General features: G+C 38.5%; 1 protein-coding gene across 10 annotated transcripts in view; it reads right to left on the bottom strand.

Annotated features, from left to right (window-relative positions):
* SYNE2 (spectrin repeat containing nuclear envelope protein 2) overlaps window positions 1–23,946 on the bottom strand; it is a 338,449-nt gene that overhangs the window by 175,852 nt on the left and 138,651 nt on the right. For all 10 annotated transcript variants that reach the window (XM_047738768.1, XM_047738772.1, XM_047738776.1 and 7 more), the window contains exons 29-41: window positions 22,696–22,843; window positions 21,274–21,866; window positions 17,774–17,953; window positions 15,733–15,883; window positions 8,849–9,007; window positions 8,051–8,212; window positions 6,091–6,192; window positions 4,745–4,945; window positions 4,222–4,393; window positions 3,388–3,500; window positions 1,237–1,439; window positions 662–781; window positions 77–368 (exon numbers count right to left, since the gene is read on the bottom strand). In XM_047738768.1, the coding sequence (XP_047594724.1) occupies window positions 77–368; window positions 662–781; window positions 1,237–1,439; window positions 3,388–3,500; window positions 4,222–4,393; window positions 4,745–4,945; window positions 6,091–6,192; window positions 8,051–8,212; window positions 8,849–9,007; window positions 15,733–15,883; window positions 17,774–17,953; window positions 21,274–21,866; window positions 22,696–22,843 (2,596 nt within the window). The remainder of the gene's footprint in view (window positions 1–76; window positions 369–661; window positions 782–1,236; window positions 1,440–3,387; window positions 3,501–4,221; window positions 4,394–4,744; window positions 4,946–6,090; window positions 6,193–8,050; window positions 8,213–8,848; window positions 9,008–15,732; window positions 15,884–17,773; window positions 17,954–21,273; window positions 21,867–22,695; window positions 22,844–23,946) is intronic.

Genomic DNA, 23,946 nt, shown 5'->3' with positions numbered 1-23,946 from the left:
CTTTGCAGTTTTCCTCTAAATCTTTTAAAAATTACAGTTCACTCTGACCTCTGAAATTCAGTTTCCACAGTTATACCTTTATTTTTTGGATTCTTTCCTCAAGCGGCATTTTGCCTTCCGATGAATTCAAAGCCATAAGGGATTCTTTAATCCCTGCTATCCAGCGAATTACATCATGTGCGAGATCATTAAAGCTCTGGTCCTCTGTAGGAGGTAACTTATCCTCTTCATCAATTTCACATAATTGTCTCAAAAATGCCTGGTACCTATCAATCAAATGTGCTGACTCCATTACTATTTCTTCTTCTTCGGTAAGCCCACATTCCTTCAAAGAGCTGGTCATCTGGGCCAGAGACTCAAACTGTTCCCTGTAAATTCACAGCATGTGAATTAACATGATTGTTAATAAATAACAATTATTTTAATTGTTAATTGTCAATTTTAACTGTTTAATTTTAATTGTTTAATTTTAATTGTTAATTGTTAATTAACAATTGTAAATTCTTAATTTGTTAATAATTAACAATTAAAAAACAAATTAACATTAATCATAATAACATTACACACATGTAAATAAACATCACAGAAAGTTTACAGCAGCCACAGCAACATGTAAGAAACCACGGTGGCAGAAAATACACTCGTACGAGATCAGCTCTACCTCTTTCTAGCTACAGCTTCGCAAAATAGCTCAGTTTTCTCTCCTGATTTTTCCATTTCTTCCCATTTCTCTTCTTGACTAGTCAACCACTTGCTCAGATTGCTGTGGTCATCCTGGAGTCTAAAAGAACATTACATATGTTAAAATAGAACGGAAGCAAAAAGTATGTCTATGAAGAGAAGGTAGGCATGAATTTCGGAAGCTAACCAAGTTTTTAACCACTTTTTTTTGTTATTCTTTAGAGAAAAATTAATTTGTAACATTAAAATCCGAACAATAGCAGCCTGTATTATAGTGGGATTCTATAAAAGCAACGAGCTATACAAATGTATGAGAAGGAACAAGAAACAAACAGAAAACATTTCTGGACTCTCCCCTGAACTATTACCATATTAGATAATTTGACGAATTCTCTTAACTTCGGTCTTCTAGAGACAAACTTTGATTTGCAAATATGTATTTTATTTGTGAAATTTGTGTGTATTGTATATCCCAGTGTCAGCTGTACTGAGGCACAGAACATATAAAGGTACCATTAGAAAACATGTTATTTAGATATTGCCTTTATATCCTACCTCAGTAACTGCTGCAAGTAGTCATTAAGCTCCTTTGCTCGGGCCTGGCAAATGGACTCCATTTTTTCTAATTCGATTTCTTGATTTATAATCCAACTGTTAAGCTCCTTAACATGTGCTTTGGGCAGGTGCTTCTTAACATGATTCAGTACAGTGCCCACCTGCTGTATTTTACTGCCTCTTCCTTCAAGAGTCAAGAAATCCTTAAGAGAGACAGAAAGTCAACGATATTCTACTGGCAAAGTCAAAGTGTCGTCTCTATAACCCCCACGAAGCTTTCCCAAGCTGGTACAGAGACGTGCCACCTTTTTAACACCAGTACAAGAGAAGAGCTATGCAGACATGGCTAACTTTAATGGCGAATGACCAATTTGTTAGGTGTAGAATGTGTGTTTACATCTGACTCACTGGAAATGGATCAAGAAAAATAATGCAGGGTCACCATGAACGTCAGTAGGAATAAGACTGGGAAAGCTTCGTTTTTCTTTCCTCAGCTTCTAAATACTTGCTCCCTTCTGGAAATCAACATGTAAACCTAAACAGCCAATTCACTATTTAACTTTGCCTGAATCCACATTTTATTTCAGTGTTTGTGGGTCAAGGTTTGAGCACCCATTGCTAAGACCCATACCATGGGCAAAGTTAAAGGCAAAAGATAAAAAATAAAAAGTTGGGACTTAAACAAAAAAAGAGCAGAAAGGCAATTTTTATCAATAAATAACAGTATCACCAAAGCAAGAAATCAAACAAAGAACATTTAGTGCCACTCATAAGCTTGAGAGTATGACTTATCATCAACACTAAAGTACTAGAAACCTAGCCTAAAGTGATCAAGATTTAAGGATGTGGTAAGCATTTTAAATGCCCTCATGCATACTACCTTTTATTTCAGGCTACCTAACACTACAGTTCAACCAGCTGTAGTAAAGTGCAACTGAGATTTTTTTTTTTTTAAGATTTTATTAATTTATTTGACAGAGATCACAGGCAGGCAGAGAGGCAGGCGGCGGGAATGAGGCGGGGAAGCAGGCTCGCTGCTGAGCAGAGAGCCCGATGCAGGGCTCAATCCCAGGATCCTGAGATCATGACCCGAGCCGAAGGCAGAAGCTTTAACCCACTGAGTCACCCAGATGCCCCTTACTTATTTATTTGACAGAGAGATACACAGTGATAGAAGGAGCACAAGCAGGGAGAGTGGGAGAGGGAGAAGCAGGCTTCCCGCTGAGCAGGGGCCCCTGATATGGGGCTTGATCCCAGAACCCTGGGATCATAGCCTGAGCTGAAGGCAGATGCTTAATGACTAAGCCACCCAGGTGCCTCTCAACTGAGATTTTTAAAATATTACTCAGGAAAAAAAAATAATAAAAAGTCAAGAGATCTCTCTCAAGAAAATAAAGGAATTTCAAAAGCCACATTAGGTAAAGCCTTTATTTTTTTTTCTTTTTTTCTTTTTTTAAAGATTTTATTATTTATTTGACAGAGAGAGATCACAAGTAGACAGAAAGGCAGGCAGGCAGAGAGAGAGAGAGGGAAGCAGACTCCCTGTCGAGCAGAGAGCCCCATGCGGGACTCGATCCCAGGACCCTGAGATCATGACCTGAGCCGAAGGCAGCGGATTAACCCACTGAGCCACCCAGGAGCCCAAAGCCTTTATTTTTTATCAAATATAATTTTAAGTTGACTGGATTTACCGGTAAACACTAAGTTAAATAGCATCTTAGACTAGGTGTGAAAATACAACTTAATTGGTCTGCATCCTTACCCAATAAATATGGAGTTTTGAAATATTTGGGGAAAAGTTGGTTATTTGGAAATATTATCTCTGTAGAGAAATTAGTAAATAAGTCAAAGTAATTTTTTTTTTTTTTTTTGAGAGAGAGAGAGAGCTTGAGTGGGGAGGGAGGAAAAGGAGAGACAGAATCCTAAACAGGCTCCACACTCATCATGGAGCCCAAGGTGGGGCTTAATCCCACAACCCTGAGATTATGACTTGAGCAGAAATCAAGCATCAGATGCTTAACCAACTAAACCACTCAGGCACCCCCAAAGTAATGATTTTATCTACTTAAATACAGCCCTATGTCTCTAGCACTTTAGTTTTGATAAATTTTAGTTAAATTGCATATACATATATATATACACATATCTTACAGAAAGTTTTTGTAGCTTTTGTTCCACACTCTTTTTTGTTTCTAATGATTCAAAACACTCTTCAAGGTTCATTTTAATGTTGCCAAACCAGTCGTCAAAATTCTTACACTGATCTGCAGGAAAAAACAAAGAAAGTTGTATTCATTCAAGGGAGACTTCAAACACCTTGTTAAATTGAGAGATTTGACACTTGCTTTGCATGACATGGCTACTACAGTCATTGTATAAAGTGGGTAATAAGTTGAAACCCAACTCTGAGGCTAACAGATTCTAGAGAGTAATTGTGGTATATTTTCTTTTTCTTTTTAACTTTTTTTTCTTTTTTAAGTAGGCTCCATGCCCAGCATGGAGCCCAGTGCAGACCTTGAACTCATGACCCTAAAATCAAGACCTGAGCTGAGATCAAGAGTCGGATGTTTAACCAACTGAGCCACACATGTGCCCCAAATTGTGGTATATTTTCTATACCAAATCTCCTTTCCAAGCACACAGGACACCCAAAGACACCTGCAAGGGCAGCCTGCTCACAGACATGTCCCTAGACTCACTCACCACAGTGAGCAGGGCAAATCTGAAAATGTTGGTGACCTTCTTTCATGAAATAAATATTTGGGACTTTAAAGGAAAAGATGTTATCTACCATAGGCATAAATTAGTGAGCACTTCCCCTCCGAAGAGTTATCTGAATAAATCCTAACTAATTAAATAAATCCTTTTCCTTAACTAGAATCTGTGCAACCATTTGTAAGTGAAGCTTAGATAAGCCTTCGCATTCACAATACTTATTCATACTTCCAGATTCCCAGAAAGAGTTAGGAGAAACATTGCACTCACCATTCAATAACTTAGAAAAGTGATCTTGCAAAACACTTTTTTTGGTATTAAACAAGTCACTGACACTTTCGTATTGCTTTTTTAATTCAGAGAGTTCAGGAGTCAGACAACCTATTTGATTCTCAAGTAACATCATACTGTGCTTTTGCTGTAGGATTTGCTGCTGTATCTCCTAAATACATAAACAAACAAACAACTATTAGGTCTCAAAATGAGCTCAATTTATACAAAGCATAACAGATCTCCATTGTTTTTGTAAAAATCTCAATGATCTTCTGTTGGGTGGATTCGCTTTACCTTAGCTGGTACAGGTGTAACACAATGCAATTTAATATCAAATAATTACTGTCCACCAAGCAATTCAAAGGTGAGACTGCTAAATAGACACAAACTGTTTTCCTGAGTTTTTGCCCTTGGCTTTCATTTTTTAGTAACTAAGTTTATTAACCTCAAGAGGTCAAAGCCATCAAGAAACAAATATAAAAATAAATCTGAACCACGAAGAGACACAGCTGCAACATACCTCAAGTTTAGTAAAGATCTCTAAGCTGTCGGAAGGAGACAGAGCTTTTAAGAGGGACTCAGTCATTCCAATCTGGGTCTTGGCTTGGTCCAGGTCCTCCCTTAGCTCAGCCGGGCTGCCACTGAGTGCAGAGCACATGGATTCTCCTATTAAATGTGTTTTTACGTTGTCTATCTTGTTTAAAATGGAGGACTCCATGACCTGAAATCATGAAACATACAAAAAGTCTGTGGCAGGTTTTATTTAACTAGATTTTAAGACAACTGCGTTGCTAGAGAATGAGTTGAAACTTTGCTTCATTTCAACGCAAAGTTAATTCTTCGATGTTCTACATCACTGATACCATTCCAATTGTTTAAAAAAAAAAGAATAATACGAAAAAACCAAGATTGACGTTCTGACATTTTTTTTCCAAAAGACTAAACAGGATGAGTCCTTTCCCCCTCCAAAGCAAGTTTTATCTAGCATCTCAGCTGAGGTGCCCTCTCGAGGCACTCATTGGAAAATATATTAAAATATACAGAAAAATTAAATGGCCAGCATTTATTGAGTGTTTATTATGTGCACAGCTTTGTGGTAAGCATTTTACGTACAAAATACAGGCTTTTGAATGTTAAGTAACTTGCCTAAGATCACAAAACTAGTGGTGCCGAGCCAGAACCCCACCCAGAAGGTCTGACTCCGGATGTCACATTCAGCCACTATACGGTCTGATCGAAATAAAATTGTAACCAATCTCTTCACACGATAGAAAACCATACTCGCAGCCATCTCCCTGCTTCTCCATCCAGCAATTAATAAACGGGGAATCACTTGAGCCATATTCTCCTTCCTATGGCCAAAAGACACTCAGGAGGAAACCTTGTTACTTTACACAGAAGCAGGACAACATCTCCACCTCTACACAGGAGTCCTGGAAATCAGTGAAATGAGACTAAAATAATACGAAAATATTTATTCTAAACAAATACAATGAACTATGCCAACTGTTAAAAATTTAGTTGAATTTAACGTAGGAATTGAATAAACATGAACTAAAAAATGATCTTAATTTCATTTTAGTTTTAAGATTTAGAATTCTGGTTTATGAACTTTTTTTTCTTATTAAGATTTCGTTATCTGAGAGAGAGTGTGCACAGGGGGAGAGGCAGAGGGAGGAGAAGAGAGAAACCGAAGCCGATTCTGCACTGAGTGCAAGTCCAACGCAGGGCTCAATCTCATGACCCTCGGATCAGGGCCTGAGCTGAAACCAAGAGCTGGACACTTAACGGACTGCACCATCCAGGCACCTGTGAACATTACTTTAGAGTGCTTTAATTGCAACTTCCAAATAAAAATCCTCTCACCTGCAATTCAAGGGGTATTTCACTGCTTTGAAGGAGAAACTGTATGTTAGCCACTCTTGCAGAAAACTCTGAAGATTTTTGTTCATAGGCTTGTAACTCTTCCTAGAACAAATAATGTTAATGGAAAATATATATATATATATTTTATTTTCTGGTACCCAGGATTACTATTATTATATACAGAAACTAAGAGAGCCTTTCAATATCCCCCAAATCACTTGTTTTTTGAAGGAGTCCTAGGAGTTACACACATACACACACGCACTCTGTTGGCGGAATCCAGCCCACAGGCTGGCGGTTTATACTCTTTAACTTCAAATTTTTTAAACAACCTGTATGTCAAGGCATTTCTTTCTTTTTTTTTTTTAAGGTATATATATATTTATTTATTTGACAGAGATCACAAGTAGGCAGAGAGACAGACAGAGAGAGGGGAGGGGAAGCAGGCTCCCCGCCAAGCAGAGAGCCCAATGTGTGGGGCTCAATCCCAGGACCCTGGGATCATGACCTGAGCCAAAGGCAGAGGCTTTAACCCACTGAGCCACCCAGGCGCCCCTGTCAAGGCATTTCTAAGGGACTTACTCATGTACACTTAGAAAATCATAATTTCTGTCATCATACACAATGGAAACTCGTATATCTCTACACATTTTTGAAAACCTTTTCCAAATGTATGAAAATGGATATATGAATTTAAAAGCAGATAAAAATAACAAAGATTTGAAAACAGATGAAGCACTAGAGCTGGCATACTGTAAAACCTTCATGCACACATTTATTTTTCTATTACACTGAACCAGATATAATTGCTAATCTTTAATTGTTTTCTGACTTACGAAGATAGAGATTTCATGCGATCCAAGTGAATAATACATAAATAAGCAATTAGAAAGAATTCTTCCTAGGGTTAAAAGAGATAACTTAAATCTTTCCAAATGGTACAGAGATTACAGTTTTAAAAATAGCCTTTTTTGAAGCTCTAATAAGATTTTAATACTCGGCCTGATACTTTTTTTCTAATCTTTGGTAAGGAGAGACTGCTTAATTCAAATTATGAAGGTTGACCATAATCATGATGTAGGATCAGGAGTTAATAGTCTAAGGGCTGGCAGTCTATTTTTATAAGTAAAGTTTTATTGGAACCCAGTTACTTCCACGCATTTATGTATTGTCTATGACTAAATGCTTTCATGCTACAACAGCAGCATTAAGCAGTTGTGACAGTGAGCAAATGATCTATAAGCTTAAAATATTTACAATTTGACCTCTTAAGAAAATGTCTGCCAACCCCTGGGACCTATACTGACCACCTGGGAATAATTTTGCATTTTGACGGGGCTTCTTCTAGGTGTTATCCTGTGGACCCTTTGCATATATATAAAATATACAAAATATACAAAATATAAGATAAATCATGTAGGAAGATAAGGGAAAACAAATTGAGTTACAGTTTTCAAAATATTAAAAATAATTTCTGCCATAGTAATATACATGTTTCTATATTAATACTTTAAATAATAAGATCTAGAAGTGATTCTACTGAATACCATAATTTCAAAGTACTGATAAAGGGTAACAGTTACAACCAGATGATTCAAAAGTACCTGTGATTTTCTTGACAACCAAGTCACGTATAACATTCATCCTACTATGTTTGTTGACTATATTCATAATTGGAACCAATATTACAATCTGGTTAGACGTTCATAAAAATAAAGATGCAACTTTTCCCGTATGATTTCATTTTATCCAGGAACCACTTGTGTGTCTGTCAACCCCAGGTAAATAATACCTGCTAACATCTTCCTAGATACACAAACAACAGAAAGGTCCCACTCAAGGGATAATGAAAGAAAACATTTCCTTGTGATTTCTCTACTCTGCTTCGAGAAAGTAAGCTCCATATTAAACATCAGCTGTGTACAAAAAGAGTATACATTTTACTTCTGTTGCAAATTACCTTCAGCTTTTCTCTTTCATCTTCAGCCAATTGATGTAATTCCATTTTTCGAAGGACCTTTTCAGTCCACTCATCAATGACATTTTTTAAGTTAAAAAGTTTGTCCCATAAAGCTAGAGCTCGACCAAGATTTTCATAGTAGTCTTCTGTCTTCTCATTTATCTACCATAATTAAAAAATAGAAAGAACACATTTAGTGGTAAAAAGTACGAAAACCATTGTTTCAGATGCTCTATTTTAAAATAAAAATTGAATTTACCTTTGCTTATTAAATAATTTGCTTTATTTACCAACAAAAAAATATGCTTTAACAGATCACATAGTTCTTCCTTCCACAAAAAAAAAAAAAACTTTGCTGCCACTTATAGGCAACTGAAAGCAATAGTCCAACGAATTAATAAGCCACAATAAATAAAAGGGTCTTTTAAGAACCCAGATGAAAATATAACATGGACAAATGCTTAATCTGTAATTCATAAAAATATGTTACTCAACTAAAGCTGTATTAAATAAATATATAGTTGGACTTGAATATCCTAAATGGTTAATATATTAACCAGTTAATTTTACATAAGTTGAGTATACGCCTTTATATCTCAAAGATGATAGACCCATTTGTTAGTAGACCCATTTCACTAAGGGGGTGAAATTAATTCTTAAGTCATAAATTTTATACTATTTGAACATTTTATAATAAACACTTCCAAATATAATAGTTAAATAAAAATACTAAAGGTGTGACAGAAAAGACTGATTTGCTATAAAATAAAAATTTTAGTGAATTAAATTGTCACTCACATCAAGCCATCTATCCACAATAATATTAGCTTCTTTCTCAAAAGGAGGCTCTTCAAAAATTCTCATTTTATTTAGATGAAATTGTAGATTTCTGCAGATCTGGTTAATCTTATCTACAACTTCTAAATGTTCACTAAATTCTTCTTTGACAATTTCAATCTGTAAAAAAGATAGGTGACATTTTTTTGATATATTTACACAGTAAAACCGATAACCAAAATTCTGTTATTGGCTATTTATAACAGAGTATTTCCTTTGTATATTTTACTTTTCTAAAGCAAGCTATTATTTTCCTACTTTCTCAATAAAAGTATTTAGAATCCTAACTATCTCATTTAACAATAATCTTACATCCATGGGCACCTGGGGTGGCTCAGTGGGTTAAACATCTGCCTTTGGGCTCAGGTCATGATCTCAGGGTCCTGGGATTGAGCCCCGCATCAGGCTCTCTGCTCATTGGGGAGCCTGCTTCCCCGCCCTCTCTGCCTGCCTTTCTGCCTACTTGTGATCTCTCTCTGTCAAATAAATAAAATCTTTAAAAAAAAACATACAACCTTATATCCAAATTTCTTCCCACTCTGCATGATAAAATAATTACAATAATCTAAAACCATGTTTCTTGTCCATGTGAAATAACAGTCTACCCCAAAAAACCCCACCTTCATTCAGTAGTATAAAAAATGGCAGATCCTAGATTCCTCTAACAGGAATCATTGTTGGAATGTTGAAGAACCTATATGCTCATCTGAATAAAACAGAACTCTAATACATCTTTAATATGACTTCAATTTTCATTTTTCATGATTCTAACTCCACATCATTTCTAACATGGAATGTGAAACACTGCTTTATCAAAAAAAATTTGAGAGTTGACTAATGTAATCTTCATGTTTTCATGTAATCTTCATGCTCGGCTTACCAGTATGACCTAAGCATTTTTAATAATTACATAAAATTTGAAAATAAATTTCCAACAAGCAAATGTCTAAAAAATATATACACCTCAGGAAATTTCTGGAAATACAGAGCAGATATAACCTTCCCTATTCTTCCTATTAAGTACGACTAAAAACCCTGGATATCATATACCTTCCTGAACAACTGGGGACATCAGCTCTGAACACCAACTTTGTGGTCAGTTCCCTGCATTTTCTTTTTCCCTCAGATATCCCAGAGTGTGTGCTGGAGAAGTCAACACATAGTGATATCAATAAGCACAGGAAAAAAAAAAAAAAGTCCCAAGGGAAGCTTGCTCTCTTCAGCCAAAGAACCAAAAATGGGACAATCTAGCAAGACAGAACACTTTCAGAAAATAATCACTCATGGGACGCCTGGGTGGCTCAGTTGGTTGAGCAGCTGCCTTCGGCTCAGGTCATGATCCCAGCATCCTGGGATCGAGTCCCGCATCGGGCTCCTTGCTCAGCAGGGAGCCTGCTTCTCCCTCTGCCTCTGCCTGCCATTCTGTCTGCCTGTGCTCGCTCTCTCTCCCTCTCTCTCTGACAAATAAATAAAATCTTAAAAAAAAAAAAAAAGAATTGCAAAAAAAAAAAAAAAAGAAAGAATCACTCACTAGGGCTAAATACCATAGAAAAAGATATGAAGAGACAGTTCACCAAAGATGACATACAGATGGCAGACAAGCACCAGAGAAGATTATCAACACCACTAGCAATTAGGAAAATGCAAATTAAACCATAATGTGATATCACTACATACCTATCAGAATGACTTTTAAAAAACTGAGACAATATCTAATTCTGGCAATGATGCAGAGAAACTGGGTCACTCCACACTGCTGATGGGAATAGTCTGGCAGTTTCTTTAAAAACTCAATACACAGTTAACATACAAGCCAGCAACTGTACTCTTGGGCAGTTAACCCTGAGAAATAAAAACTTCTATTCACATAAAGACCCCTACATGGAGGTTTATAGCAGCTTTACTTAAAATAGTCAAAACTTATAAACAACCCAGATGTCCTTCAGTGGTGAATAATTAACCAAACTGTGATTACAACCATACCATGGAATACTACACAGCAAGAAAAAGGAACAAACTATCAACACATGCAAGAACCTGAATGAATCTCCAGAGAATTATGCTGAGTGAAAACAGTCAATCCCCAAAGGTTACATACTGTATATATGCAGAGGAGGGAAACAGTAGGTTCTCAAATGACAACATGAGGGGCCCTCGTGGTGATGGAAACATTCTTTATCCTGACTGTCTCAAAATCCGTATCCTGACTGCAATATGGTACTATGTACCTTTATAAGATTTAACATTGGGGAAACTTAAAGGGTATAGAGGATCTCTCTATATAATTTCTTACAACTGCATATGAATCTACAATTATCTGAAAATAAAAGTGTAACTAAAACAATAACTGAATAAAAAATTTTTAAACAGGAAAAAAATTACTAGGGAGATTTCGGTCTCCTGACTGGAGGCTGACTCATAACATCTGTAAAGATAAGACGCAAACTCTCTCCTGGCACGGAACTCTCTGCATGGGGCATAATAATTTATGTTCACTCAAATGGGGAAAAATTGTATGTATTTAATTTTCATTACATTCAAAGAACCTTGTTGTTACACTGACACAAGCCACCACTGAGTGAAGAAAAAAGAAAGAGCAAGACTATGGGTTCTGTTCCACAATAAATGGAAAGGGCAGAATAAAGAAAAAGTAGACTCACTCTGCCTTTTCCCAAACTTGAATAGTCCCCTGACATTCTAGCCTTTAGTCTTACTTTTGCACTTCTGTCTTTCATTAAAGAGAGTGGAAATCTGGTCCCATATCCTAGATAAACATCCAGGTTTCTATGCTTTGGAGGACAAAAGTTCTCAGTGGTATCGTGTTTCAGTCACTGGTGCGGAGCATCATGCTACAAATACATACTATAGAAATGGATTGTTTCTGAAGATAGTATTTAATTCATCACAAAATTAAATGAAAGTTATGTTAACTATCAGTACTAAAATGTGCTTTTTTTCAGAGTTAAAAAGGCATCGTAGAAAAGAATTAAACATTAGTGTGGTAGAACTTGTATAACTTCATACAAACTAATATATTATTTCAACAAATATATGAAATGCTCCTATGCTAGACACCATGACAGAAGATTCTCAACATAATAAGAAGTGCCTGGACCCTTATACGTTTCTATTTTTATTAAGTTTAGAAAATATTTTATTTCTTTATTTGACACAGAGACAGAGAGTACAACCAGGAGGAGTAGCAGGTAGAGGCAGAAGCAGGCTCCCCGCTGAGCAGGGAGCCCAATGTGGGGTTCGATCCCAGGACCCTGAGATCATGACCTGAGCCAAAGACAGATGCTTAACCAACCGAGCCACCCAGGTGCCCCTATTAATTTTTAAATACCTTGTGAGCGCATCTTTACAGTTGAAAAAGGGGAACAAAGCAAAGGTCACCAATTTTTACTTCTGCCATATACATATTTCAAATGTTTACAGAGACTACAATATGATGATGATTGAAACATGACTTTGTAGTCAAACAGACTGGGAATTAACCAGGTTATGATTAATAATCATATGACGTAATGATTACGCCATTTATTAGCCATATAATCCTGGGGAAATTACTTAACCTCTAGCCTCATTTTTGCCTTTTTTTAACAGAGGAAGTTGCTACTCTATTCAAATTCCAAGACATCAATTGGTCATTACTGGTAAGCAGGATCAGTAAGCCTGAAAAATTCAGTACATGGAGATGGTTCTTTTCTGCTCTGTGTTGCTTCCTTATTGTTCAATAGGTAAGATCCTTGAGACTAACATTATGAACATATCTTCAGATCCGGTGAAGAACCCAGGTCAGTGTATCCATATCTGAGCTACCCTGTGATAAAATTCCAAGATTTGGATTTAGATCTGGATGAGAAAAAGGCCTTGTAAGCATTTAGGCTGGCCCACATGCCCCAACCACTTTTTTCCCAGGGAACTTGCTGGGGTATTGAGCACTCATGCAGATTATAATAAGGCAATACCATTGGTCTTATTTTTTGAGTATATATCTCCCTTGACGATCCCACAGCAAATCAGGAAAACTGACAGGGCAGGGTTGGGGAATTTCTGTGTTCTTTATTTATGACACCATTTTTTTAAAAAAGATTTTATTTATTTATTTAACACAGAAAGAGAGAGATCACAAGCAGGCAGAGAGGCAGGCAGAGAGAGAGAGGAGGAAGCAGGCTCCCCGCCGAGCAGAGAGCCCAGTGCAGGGTTTAATCCCAGGACCCTGAGATCATGACCTGAGCTGAAGGCAGAGGCTTAACCCACTGAGCCACTCAGGTGCCCCTTTATGACATCATCTTAATAACATTAAAACCCCTAAAGTTACCTCTAAAATTCTCTAAAGAAAAAAAAAAAAAACAAAAAACAACCCCACCTCCAAACCTTGGTTTTCCCACCAGTATAACCGGGTTGATACTAGTTACCTTGCAGGATTATAGGGTTATGTGGGAATGAAATGATACAATAATGACCAAACCATCCACGGCAGAAACTATCATTATCATCATTACCATTTTTAGTAGCAGTAGTCGTAGTGGTGTTACTTAAAACCTCAAGACCTCATGATTGTCCTATTTGCAAATAAAACCAATTTTTCTAGCTTCAGGATTTTCCAGCTTCTGGGATAAATCATGTATTGGAGTGGAGGGAGTATGGTTTGGTTCATGACAGAAATTAGTAAATTTTTAAAGTGCTGCCACATAATGTCTTTGGTATTAAGAATTTTCCATATTTAATATTATGTCCTTAGGCTAGATTCCTAGAAATAAAATATTTGATCAAATAGTAGAAAGCTTTCAAAGATCGTGAATAATATTGTCAAAGTGTTTTCCAAAGGGTAGTATCAATCTACTCTTAAACTAGAAACATAAAGAGTATATATCTCGCTGACTATCAAAAGGCAAACACAAAGGTATTTTGAGAGTTCTGGTTTCCTTTGGTTATTCACAAGGGTGTACTACAAACTATGTATGTCTCTCTCTCTCGCTCTTTTTTTTTTTTTTTTTTAAAACAACTGTCAATTTATTCCCTATGTACAAATAATCTGTTTGGATCTCTGTGGTTTACTCACTAATTTCTATGAGTTATCTGTATATTATTGCAAATTCATTTATGAAAAATACTTCTACTCAACAGCCTTTTCTTAAAGACTGAATTTATTTGAGATAGAGAGAGAGGGAGGGGGAGGAGAGGGAGGCAAGTCAGGGCAGAGGGAAAAGGAGAAGCAGGCTTCCTGTGGAGCAGGGAACCCAATGCAGGACTCAATCCCAAGACTCCAGGATCATGACTCAAGCAGAAGGCAGATGCTTAACTGACTGAGCCACTTAGGTGCCCCTACAGTATTATTTAAAATAATATAAAATTAAATTTCATCATACTAACTTCGATTTATGAAGGCATGTTTAAGTGAACTATAATATTACTATATATTGTGCATATATGAAATTATATCATGTATAGGAATAATTTATTAAAGTCCTCATTCTTATAAGGCTGATCATGTTGAATTTTCTGAGAACCAAAAGAACACATAGCCCCTTATATCCACTCGGATAGGGACAGGATCCTCCTAGATCCGGAGACCACCAAACCCAGAAGCTACCACTGCTAGATGGAAGGAGACAGGCTGCTCCTGAGCAACTCTACCTCACTGTCTGCTCCTAGTCTTGGTGGCCTTCTTCATTTAAATCTCATAGGAGGGGCGCCTGGGTGGCTCAGTCGGTTAAGCACCTGCCTTCAGCTCAGGTCGTGATCCTAGGGTTGTGGGATTAAGCCCAGCATCAGGCTCCCTGCTCAGCCGGGAATCTGCTTCTCCCTCTCCCTCTGCTCCTCCCACCCGCTTGTGCTCACTCTCTATCCCTCTCTCTCTCAAATAAATAAAATCTTAAAAAAAAAATAAATCTCATAGGAAATTAGTTAGACAGTCACATATTGTACAACTGTGTCCAAACAGGGTTCTTTATGATCGGTCAGTTCAAGAGACTGAGTCTAAGAAGTAGGTCTCGCTCCTACTCTAGATAGTTTCTGACCGGGTATTGGTACCCTGATGTCACTTCAGCTTCAGGGATAAGAGTTCTAGATAAAGACTCAATTTTAAGAGTCTGGTTGATTCTCTCTCTCTCAGCAATGGGAAGTTCAATGAAATAGCTTCCTAACAATCAGCTGTCTCAAGTAGATTGTATTTCCCACATGCTTTTGACCCTTTAACAGCACTTCAGCACAGGACTCATAAAACCAGTAGGAAAAGCAACTTTCTGGAGTACAATAATATAGTGTAGTAGTAGTATGCTTCAACTATTCCATTCCTTGGCCACTTTGGTAGATAACCACCTAAAATCGTAGAAAATAATGACACCTAGTGTCCAAAAGTGTTAGTCTTCTTAGAATATGTTGTGATTGGTGAGGCTGTGAGCGTAGATGAAGCATCATGGATGTAAATACATCTTTACAGAAATTGAATAAATAAAAACGTAATTATTCCTTTGTCTGCTAATAATGGAGGGGTCTTCTCACTACCTTCATTCTCTGGAGCCTAAAAGGAAGTCTCAGGTTCCTTTTTGGTAGAAGGTCACTGCAAAGACTGTCAAAACCATACAGAGGTAGTAGCAGGAGTGACCCCAGACGTCAACAGAACCACATCACCAGGATCAAAAACCAAACACAAGTAACCCAGCATCAACTTGGGGACTCAAATATTTCAAGTCCTAGTAATAAATTCAATAAGGTCTTAGATATCTGATAAACTGGTCACTGTTCTTTTAAGCCAAGTTTCAAAAATGACTCTATTTATAATATCCTCGTAATGGTCAAGGCCACTGGGCGGAGTTTCCTTTGGAATCTTGACTCACCTCGGCTATCCTTTTCTTTAGGTTCTCTTTCCCATGTAGGAAGCCTGAAAGGGAGATGACATTCTCTTCTTTTTGAATCAAAGCAGTCAAGACACTTTTAAAATTCTGATACTGTTTTAAGAGCTCCAAAACTCTTTCACATTGATCAAGGCTATGAAGGAAAAAAAAAAAGTAAAAACAGGTAAATCTCGAAAATGAGAAAACCATTCTCTCTCTTTGTAAGTATCCTATGATAATGACTAATACATTATGGAATAGATTTTTCCTCTTGACATGGATGGTCTAGCATATTGCGTTACCAATGTACCTAAGACAATGGCTCATACAGTTATCTGGCAAATGGATGGTATAAAAATCAAGGATTATAATTTCAACCAGATCAAAAGTAAAAAAAAAAAAAAAATTACCAGATGTAAGCTCTAGAAGGAAACACAGGATTCATAATCTTAAGAAATCAGCATCTCAATTTCATCATTAACCAAAAAACAGCTTGGAAAACAGTGCCTCCCTAGCACTATTCTTGGAGCACTATTAGTTTCGATACTAATTCAGCAAGTCACGGTTTAGGTCAATTTAACTTATTCTAGATTTAGCCCTTTTTATTATTTTTTTAATAGAAGAATTTTTTTTATAAGATTATTTACTTATTTATTTGACAGACAAAGATCACAAGTAGGCAGAGAGGCAGGCAGAGAGAGAGGGAAGCAGGCTCCCTGCTGAACAGAGAGCCCAATGCTGGGCTCAATCCCAGGACCCTGAGCTGAAGGCAGAGGCTTAACCCACTGAGGCCACCCAGGTGCCCCTAGCATTTAGCCCTTTTTAAAAAGTAAGTAGTACAGATAACTTGGCAGTTAGGATACCTGATTTCTACTTATATCTGGGCATTACTCAGTCATGTGAACTTAGATAAGTTACTTTAACCTCTCTGGACCTCCGTTTCTTTCCTCTATAAAATCTAAGGGCAGACTAGACCAAATAACCAGACAGCTTTATCTTGATTACTGTATACTCAGCTTCCAGGAGAACACAGGAGGGGCACCCGGACAGAGTTCTGGTAAAAGGACCACAGAGGTGAGCAGAGTTACAGGAAACTTCCAAGGAACTGAGGTACCAACCAGAGCAAAAACAAACCACTCAGCCTCAGCGTAAGGGGGAAAGTACCCTGAGCCAGAGAGGAGGGTGCCAGTAGGAGATGCCAGAACCACCTGCTAGAAAGGGAGGCGGTTAAGACCATCTCTGCTAGTCCTCAAATCTCCTACTTGCGCATCCCACTTCCTATCCCAACTGGGCCCCCTTGGCCTGGCTGGTCCAGGCTGTTAGGGATCAGCCTTCCTGACAACTTCTCCGTCCAGGCAGAGAGTAAGGTAAAGAAGGCATGGATGGAGAATACTGAGCAGAACTGCCAACTAAGACTGGTAGGTAATGGCTATCATATAGTTAAGAACACTTTTGAGCCTGTCCAGGCTTGAAGATGCCATACAGCCAGCTTTAAAGATGGAGGAAGGGGACACACATCAAGGAAAGTGGTAGGAGGCCTCGGAAAGGAAAAGGATTCTGTCCTAGAGCCTCGGAGAAAGGAAGGCAGCTTGATTTCAGAAATTTCCAACCTCCAGACCATAAGATAAATTTGTATTGTTTGGTGAGTGCTGTGAAGTGTGTAAACCTGGCGATTCACACACCTGTACCCCTGGGACAAATAATACATTATACGTTAATAAAAAATAAAAAATTTTTTTTAAATTGTATTTTTTTTTTAGCCACTAAACTTCCATTAAACAAAATAGCAACAGAAAACTAACATGGGTGGGATAACAATAAACACACTGTGTAGTTGTTGTCCCTCTTAGATAACCTCTTAAATTCATTGGGCTATAATCTAGGATGCCAGATCTTACCCAGACATTGACCCCATCAGCTTCCAGTATGAAACTCTCACGTTTGCCCCTCCTTTACATCCACGCAAATGTGTTTTCAATGTATTTCAAAAAGTTAACTGTGCTACACACAACTTCTCAGATTTGGGAGGGACTTTTCCCCTTACCATTCAGTGACCGAAGCTTTTGTACTCTCCCACAAAAGTGCTGTATTTTGGAACTGTTCATTCAGTGATTTTTCTCTACCATCTCTGAATTGTGGGAGAGAGTTAACCATCTCTTGCAACCATTTCTTCTCTTCTTCATAGTCATCTAGATCCTTATCCAGTCTTGTTAGTGATTTTTTCCTTGATTACAAAAGAGAAAAGTTTGATAGCCAGTTATTAGCCAATCTGATTCAACACAAGTATGGGTAATTTGGGGGAGCACGCTAACTTTAATTTGCCCTCAAATTATTATATCAAAATTACACAGTCCTATTATAGAGTTCACGAGGTTCTATGCATCTCCAGAACACTAATTTGGTATTTTAGACATAATAAATATACAGAACCTCAAGAAGTAACATTTTTCTGTGGTGAACGCGCTTGTAAAGGAAGTGTATGTATGTGAGAGAATAGAGAAAGAGTATGTGTGTGTGTGAATGGGAAAGAGAGCATGGCATGGAGAGAAGAAAAGAGATGAGTGGTCATGCCTTGCAAGCTTCTAAGGAAGAGTGGAGGAGGCCAAGGAGAAAGGAACAAGCAAGGAAATCTCGCATTTCTACCTTCTATACCAAAACCTCTTCCCCATGAAAAAAAGAGTCATTTGACCTAAGAGCTTTAACCTGCACACTGATCCTGGAAGGATTAACTCCATTCACCCAGGTCTGAATTGCTCTTACCAGATACTCACTGTCTCTACCTCCTCTCTTCAGTTCTCTCTGGAATCCACTCCCATAAGGCTTTCACTCCCCACCGCCCCTCCAAGACTGCTCGTCAAGATCTCCAAGTAGCCTCCTTGTTGCTAAACCCATGTTCCATTCTCAGTCTTTGTCCCCTTCACTGGTCAGTGGCATTGACACAGCTGACCACTTCTCCTTGTTGAAAGGCCTCCTCACTTGACCCCAGGACTCTTGATTTTCCTCCTCCTATACCCACCACCCCTTCTCAGTACCCATGCCTGGTTCCTCTTCATCTCCCAAATCTCTTAAGATGGAGTGCTTGGATCATGCAGCTCAGCCCCCTTCTCTGGCCTGTCTGAACTCACTCCGCTGGCAATGTCATGCATCTCAGGACTTTATATAGCATTCTAGATGCTGAGGACTCTCCAATGCACACCTCTACTCACCCCTCTCTCCTGACTCCATCTACTGTTAGGAGTCTTATTGGTACCTGACTTGAATGTCAAGTATTTCGAACCTGTCCTAAAACTGACCACAGTTGATCTTTCATTCAATATCTGACAAACTTCACTCTTTCTCATTTCAGTTGGTGGTAACTCTGTTCTTCAAGTTGCTCAGGTCAAAGCCTAGAATCTTTTTTTTTTTTTAAGATTTTATTTATTTATTTGAGAGAGAGAAAGCATGAGAGGGGAGAAGGTCAGAGGGAAGAGCAGACTCCCTGTGGGGCTGGGAGCCCGATGCAGGAATCGATCCCAGGACTCCAGGATCACAACCTGAGCTTAAGGCAGTCGCTTAAACAACTGAGCCACCAGGCGCCCAAAGCCTAGAATCATTCTTGACTCCAATCTTTCTTTTATAACCTAGCTACAGTGTGTCAACAAATCATGTGGACTCTATCTTCAAAATATACTCAGAATCTTAGCACTTTCTGCCACCACACCACTGGTCCACGCTGCCATCATCCCTTACCTGGCTTACTACCACAGATGGACCTAGACTTCCTGCATCTTCCCCTGACTCCAACACTCTGTTCTCAACATGCCAGCCAGAGAAAGCTTGTTAACACTGAAAACTAAATCACTTCCATCTGCTCAGAACCCTTCAGTGACCTCCCATGTTACTCAAAGTAAAAGCCAAAGTTATCACATGGCCCAGAGGTCCCTACCTGAGCTAAGCCCCATTTCACCACTCCCTTTCTGATCCCCTTTCATACCTCTTCCCCGCACCATTGACCTTCTCACCTCCTTGCTTCTCCTCAGACATGCAGCACATCCCCACAGCCGGCCTTTGTACCTTCCACTCCCTTCCAGAGTCTGGAAGGCTCTTCCTCCTGCTAGTCACGTGGCTAGCTCTCTCATCCATCTGACTCAAAGATTTACTTTCTCAGTAAAACTGTCCTGGATGACCCTTTTGGAATTACAACCCCCTCCTCCTTCCTTGCTTAATTTTTCTTCATAGCTTTTATCACCATCAAACATTGAATATCTTACTCCTCTCACTAGGTAAGAAGCTCTATCGGGGACAAGAGTTTTTGTCCATTTTGTTAACTGCTATATCCCCACAACCTAAAATAGTACTGGGCACACAACACACACTTGTTGTATTAATAACTAAACTAAAAATTACAACAACTTATGGTTTATCAATGTATAATTTTTCATGTACAAATTAACATGAATTTATTCATTACTTAGTATTTATAAATATATAATAAAAATTTATCACAATGAGTGACTAAATGAGTAGTTAGTTCAACACCTTACTAAGAACTGGGCACTGTAGGAACGAAAGTCTCTCTGTGACTGCGAGCACAGGGCAGTTTCAGAGGGAAGAGCTTGGTCAGCTACAGAGCCTCAAGAAGGCATGGAGTCTTAGGGATTCAGTGGGCAGAAGAGACAGAATGTGGGAATGATTTAGACAGGGAAGGGGAGTTCCCAAAAGTAACTTGCTAACATTGTCACTTGCAGGACCTGGAGGCTGGCTCTGAACACCAGCATTAAAATAACAGCACTCGGGTGCCTGGGTGGCTCAGTGGGTTAAAGCCTCTGCCTTCAGCTCAGGTCATGATCTCAGGGTCTTGGGATCGAGCGCCGCATCGGGCTCTCTGCTCAGCGGGGAGCCTGCTTCCTCCTCTCTCTCTGACTGCCTCTCTGCCTACTTGTGATCTATCTCTCTGTCAAATAAATAAATAAAATCTTAAAAAACAACAACAACAAAAAAAACAGCACTCGTACAGAAGACTGCCCGCCTCAGTTTACTGAAACTCTGCTCATTCTCCAGAACTAGCACTAACCTTCACTGACCTCTCAAAGTCAATCCTATGCCTTCCCACTCAGTCCCCTTCCCAATCTTGCTGGCAGGAGAGGGAAAAACCAAATAATTCAGGAAGAAGCAGGGACAGGGCATGGCATGCCTATCTCTCACCACATTTTTCTTTATTATCCACCGTGTGGATCTTCCCCCATCACAAGAACCCCTTAATAAAACAGCACTAAAACGGACTTTGAAAGAACTCAAGTACTTTACACACAACTTATTTTACTCTTCCTTTATCCCATGAAATGCACGCTTTAATGGGAAAAAAAATTACAGGATATCTTGTAAAGACACTATCAACAAAAATGAAGCTTGCTAGAAAGTCTACAGAAAAGAATGCTGAACAGTGAGTAGAGCAGGATGGAACAGAAGTAGAAAGGCACGGGAAGTATTTCTCTCACCTAACAGTTACTGAAAACACAGAAAAGTACTGTCCTGCGTCTGGACATGAACGAAAATGAGACTCACCGTTGCTTCACAGCCGGAACACTGGGATCCTTGAGACTGATTTTACCGATCTGATTGTACACATCTTGAATGTTTTTCAGAAGTTCATTATTTTTGAAAATACAAGTCTCTAGTAATTTGTTTTCTTCAGTGAGCTCTCCATGCACGCCATAGTCATGTGTCTCAGATAACTTTTGGGACAGAGCGACAAGGAGTTTGTCACAGGTGTCGTCACCCCGTTCGGCGTCTTTAAAGCTTATGCCGAGCGTTTTCAAACGTTTATCCAAGTGTTTGGCCTGGTCCTTCATCAGGCTGATTTCTCTTTCTTTATTTTCTGCCGTCACAGTGTTTTCTAGTGCTACCTGTGTATCTGTAACAGGCTCGAAAGAGAGCTCAGCTGTTCTCAGAGAAGCCAGAAACTCCTCCAGAGCGGTGAGTGCATCTTTACTCCTCTGGACCTGGTGGTTCGCTTCTTCGAGTTGTGTTCTGTGTTTCTGCAGAATATTCCGAGTCGCATGTAGATCAAGCGGGTGTAATTCCTTTAATGCAAAGTCGCCCGACTGTTCCAGGTTGTTATATATTTCAATCTGTCCAGCTATGGAATCTTGGATATTCTAAAATAAAGGAAGAAATGCTGAAAAGGCTGAGGCAGAAGAAAAGGCAGACTGCACATCAGAAATGAACCTAAACTTACAATGTCTAGGTGGCATCTAGAAAATGGCTTCTGGGTTTTTCTAAGGCTGACAGTTTCAACAGAAGGAAATATTTTAATTACAAAGGATCAGATGGCCCAGCTGTTTCATTATCTGATAACCTTCCTGATGTCTCAATCCCCCAAAGAAAACAAGTATATAACTCCACTGCTTCAGTGAAAATAGAGATTAAACTGTTGGACATCTGTTTATAATCTGAAAAATAAAACTTAAATTTTTTTTTATTTGAAATGAGACTTAGGGGTTGGAGAGTAGGGTAACAGGGTGATGGGCATTAAGGAGGGCACTTGATGTAATGAGCACTGGGTGTTGTATGCAACTGATGAATTACTAAATTCTATCCTTGAAACCAATAATATAGTGTGTGTTAACTACATTGAATTTAAATTGCAAATTTTTTAAATTAAAAAAATTTTTTTAAATGAGACTTGGAATAAGTAAACCTTAGAATATGCATGTGAGTCTAGGACAATATTTAGGATTTCAGCCATTGGAAAAGATATTCACAAGCAAACCTTCATTTTGAGTTCAAAGAAAATATCTAATTATTTACCCCACCGTACCTACTTTCAAATTTGCAAGGAACTGCGAGTTGAGAAACAAGTAAGTCTAAATTATTGAAGGCTCTTCTGCCATTGCTTATAGTCTAATGGTATACCATTGATGCATAATTAAAAATCTCTGAAGAACTAAATTATTCTATGAGTACGGTGGGAGAACTTCTATTTACCCTCAGGTTTTGATAAATGCCGTCAGCATCAATGAGATGAAATTCTTGAATGACTAGATCACGGAGGAGCAGGTCAGAGCCACAGAGCAGAAGTGATTCCTTCTCCGCAGGTAACACAATTTTCAGTGCGGTCTCCAAAGATTCCATTCTGGGTGAAAAATAACCAGACATAACAGAAAAAGACAACATAAAGATATTCTATAAAATATATTATGCCATAATTTAACTAAGACATACAATGATATGTACACATCATCACATTAAAACCCAAAACCAGCAAAATAAAAACAAAAAACCCTTCAAAAACCAAACCCAGCAATCCAAAATCCCAAAGAATAAGTGATTTGTTATATCCATATTCTTTTTTTTTTTAAGATTTTATTTATTTATCAGAGAGAGAGAGGGAAAGAGAGCAAGCACAGGCAAACAGAATGGCAGGCAGAGGCAGAGGGAGCAGGCTCCCTGCCGAGCAAGGAGCCCGATGTGGGACTTGATCCCAGGACGCTGGGATTATGACCTGAGCTGAAGGCAGCTGCTTAACCAACTGAGCCACCCAGGCATCCCTATATCCAATATTCTTAATAGCATAATACATAATACATACTGAGTGGAAATTTATTGTAAAATATTCTAAGCCTTACCCCTACCTTTTTTTGAACTTTATTTTTTTTTTAAGATTTATTTATTTTAGAGAGGAAGAGAGAAAGCAGTAGGGGAGGGACAGAGGGAGAGAATCCTTCAAGCAGACTCCCCACTGAATGTGGAGCTCAACAAGGGGCTTGATCCCACAACCCATGAGATCATGACCTGAGCCAAAACCAAGAGTTAGGCACTCAACCAACCGAGCCACCAGGCACCCCTCTGTATCTTTTGAAATACAAAATATTGAATGTAATTTAAGTTTGCCTTTGATGACAAAGAAATGTCATTATAAATCATTTTATTAGTGAAAGTACAACAGAATTCAAAGAAATGGGCTCTATTAATAATAAATCGAAATGTGTGACCTTGGACAAATAACATACAGACTCTGAGCCCCTATTTCCTCCTACATAAAATAGGGATGTGTCCTGGGGAAGTGCATCCTATGTACAGGAGATAGTAACAGCAATCTCACTTTAGAAATGGGAAAACCAAGGCCCAGAGAAGTGACATGGCCAAACTCATGCCCAAGGGCAGATGGGGTGGGGGAAGGGGATGAAGTAGTTGGGTAAGGGATGGCCCCAGGCAGGGCATGGCCTTTGGAACTCA

The sequence above is a fragment of the Lutra lutra genome, chromosome 7 (genome assembly GCF_902655055.1).
Source record: "Lutra lutra chromosome 7, mLutLut1.2, whole genome shotgun sequence".
In the NCBI taxonomy this organism is placed as follows: domain Eukaryota; kingdom Metazoa; phylum Chordata; class Mammalia; order Carnivora; family Mustelidae; genus Lutra; species Lutra lutra.
This window is presented reverse-complemented; position numbering and strand designations above follow the sequence as displayed.